The sequence below is a fragment of the Colobus angolensis genome, unplaced genomic scaffold (assembly GCF_000951035.1).
Source record: "Colobus angolensis palliatus isolate OR3802 unplaced genomic scaffold, Cang.pa_1.0 Scaffold193, whole genome shotgun sequence".
Taxonomy (NCBI): Eukaryota; Metazoa; Chordata; class Mammalia; order Primates; family Cercopithecidae; genus Colobus; species Colobus angolensis.
In genome coordinates, this window is record NW_012115077.1 from 454,671 (window position 1) to 456,538 (window position 1,868).

General features: G+C 58.8%; 1 protein-coding gene across 1 annotated transcript; it reads left to right on the forward strand.

Moving 5' to 3' along the window:
* The first annotated feature begins 520 nt into the window (after positions 1–520).
* LOC105510816 (pancreatic prohormone-like) lies at positions 521–1,361 on the forward strand. Its single transcript, XM_011940756.1, has one exon. The coding sequence runs from the start codon at positions 814–816 to the stop codon at positions 1,273–1,275; it is 462 nt and encodes a 153-aa protein (XP_011796146.1). The 5' UTR covers positions 521–813; the 3' UTR covers positions 1,276–1,361.
* Positions 1,362–1,868: the final 507 nt, after the last annotated feature.

The following is a 1,868-nucleotide window of genomic DNA, read 5'->3' on the forward strand; positions in this document are numbered from 1 at the left end:
GGACTGAGGGTATGAAGCGGCCCAGCCGAGGGCAGGGACCTGTCCTTGCTTGGTCCAGTGACTGTTTATTCCTGACTCTGGGTAAGTGGGCTCAGCCTGCTTGGGGCTCTGGAGGACTCCCCCAGGCTGGGGCCTGGGATGGAGGGAAGGAGTTGGTGCTTTGCAGGGCCAGGGACCTTTGAAGGTCTAAGGTCCTGCTTGGGTCTTGCTCTGCATCTGGACAGACCTGTCGCGCTAGAAGCCATCCGATGACAAGTGTGTGTGCACACTCGTGTGTGTGGCTGTGAACTGGAATGTGTCCCTGTGTGAGTGTCTGTGCCGGGTCTGTGCAGGATGACATGGGCAACAGTGTCTTCTCCAGGACCCATATCTGTCTCTACAGATGAGTGGAGGGCCAGACCCACAAGGCCATGGATTTCTGTCCTTTGCTTCCCCAGTTCATTCCGTGTCCCACACCCTGTGGGTGACCTGGTATTTCCCACTATCTACTGCTGCCTCTGAGCCAGAAGGCCCTGGATATCATGAAATATGTGTCTCCAGGACTCATGTCCCCATTTTCTCTGCTACACTTTTCTAACTTGTGAGGACCTGGCTGCTGGGCTGCTCACAGGACGGGCTCTCCATGCCTCCAAGGCAGTGTCTAGGAGGTGGAGCAGTCAGCTCAGAGTGGCCCTTTTCTCTGCCCTCTTGTCCCAGGCTTGGAGAAATGGATGATGGGCTAAGGGGCTGGGTAGATGGGCCCTGCTTCCTGGGCATAGGAAAATCTGCAGCACAGGCTCTTCTGCCTCCACCTCCCCTCTGCTTGCTCCCCAGATGGCTGCTGCACGCTGCTGCCTCTCCCTGCTGCTCCTGTCCACCTGTGTGGCTCTGTTGCTGCAGCCACTGCTGGGTGCCCGGGGAGCCCCGCTGGAGCCATTGTACCCAGGGGGCAATGCCACGCCAGAGCAGATGGCCCAGTATGCAGCTGAGCTCCATAGATACATCAACGTGCTAACCAAGCCTAGGCATGTGCCATGGACATGGAGAGAGACCCCAGCCCCTGGGACCCTGGGCCCACTCCACATTCCTGGCCACACCCTATCCCCAGCCCAAGCCCCATCTCTAGCCCCAGCCCCTTCCAGGCCACTCTTGGGGAAACAGAGCATCTGTGCTGACCAGGCCTGGGCCCATGTGCCCTGGGCACGTGAGTGCCTACCAGCAGATATGAAACAGGTGGGCTGGCACCTGGGCACAGGGCTTCCATGCATAGGGAAAAAGACAAAGAGGACACGCTAGCCTTCTCAGAGTGGGGTCCTCCCATGCTGCTGCCACCAGGTGAGTTCGACTCCCTGCCCTGTCTGTCCAGCTCCCTGGGGCTGAAATGGGGATGGTGGGACTGAATCAGGGCTTTAAAAGGTGTGGTGGGGGGTGGAAGAGGGAGAACAGGAGCCCAGGGCTGGCCTAAGGCCTCCTGACGGCACAAGGCCTGCCCCCCACACTGCCATGTTCCACCCTGTCCTCACAGGGAGCTCAGCCTGCTGGAACTGTGATGCTACCTCCTGCCTCCTACTACTCCATGGGCAGTGCCAGCCCAGCTCTCCCCTCCGCACTGTTGGCTCTGGCAGAAACTGGCTCCTTGTTCCCGCACAGGCTCAATAAAGCAAGTCAAAGCCACAGTCTATCTCTGTGTCTCTGTGGACTCCTGGTGCAGGGCAGCAGGAAGAGCGAAACGCATGGAGAGAAAGGGGAGGGCAGGGCAGAGGCAATGGGGAAAGCAGGCTGTGCTTGTAAATCATCCAGAACGTCCATGGGGTCATCAGTCACTCAGCTCATCCTCTCCACTTCACAGAGGGACAAGTTGTGACCAGAGGAAGGCAGGGACTCCTCTA

What these genes read in the sequence shown, in the direction of transcription:
- LOC105510816 (XM_011940756.1), top strand. Translation starts at nt 814, where the DNA reads ATGGCTGCTGCACGCTGCTGCCTCTCCCTGCTGCTCCTGTCCACCTGT.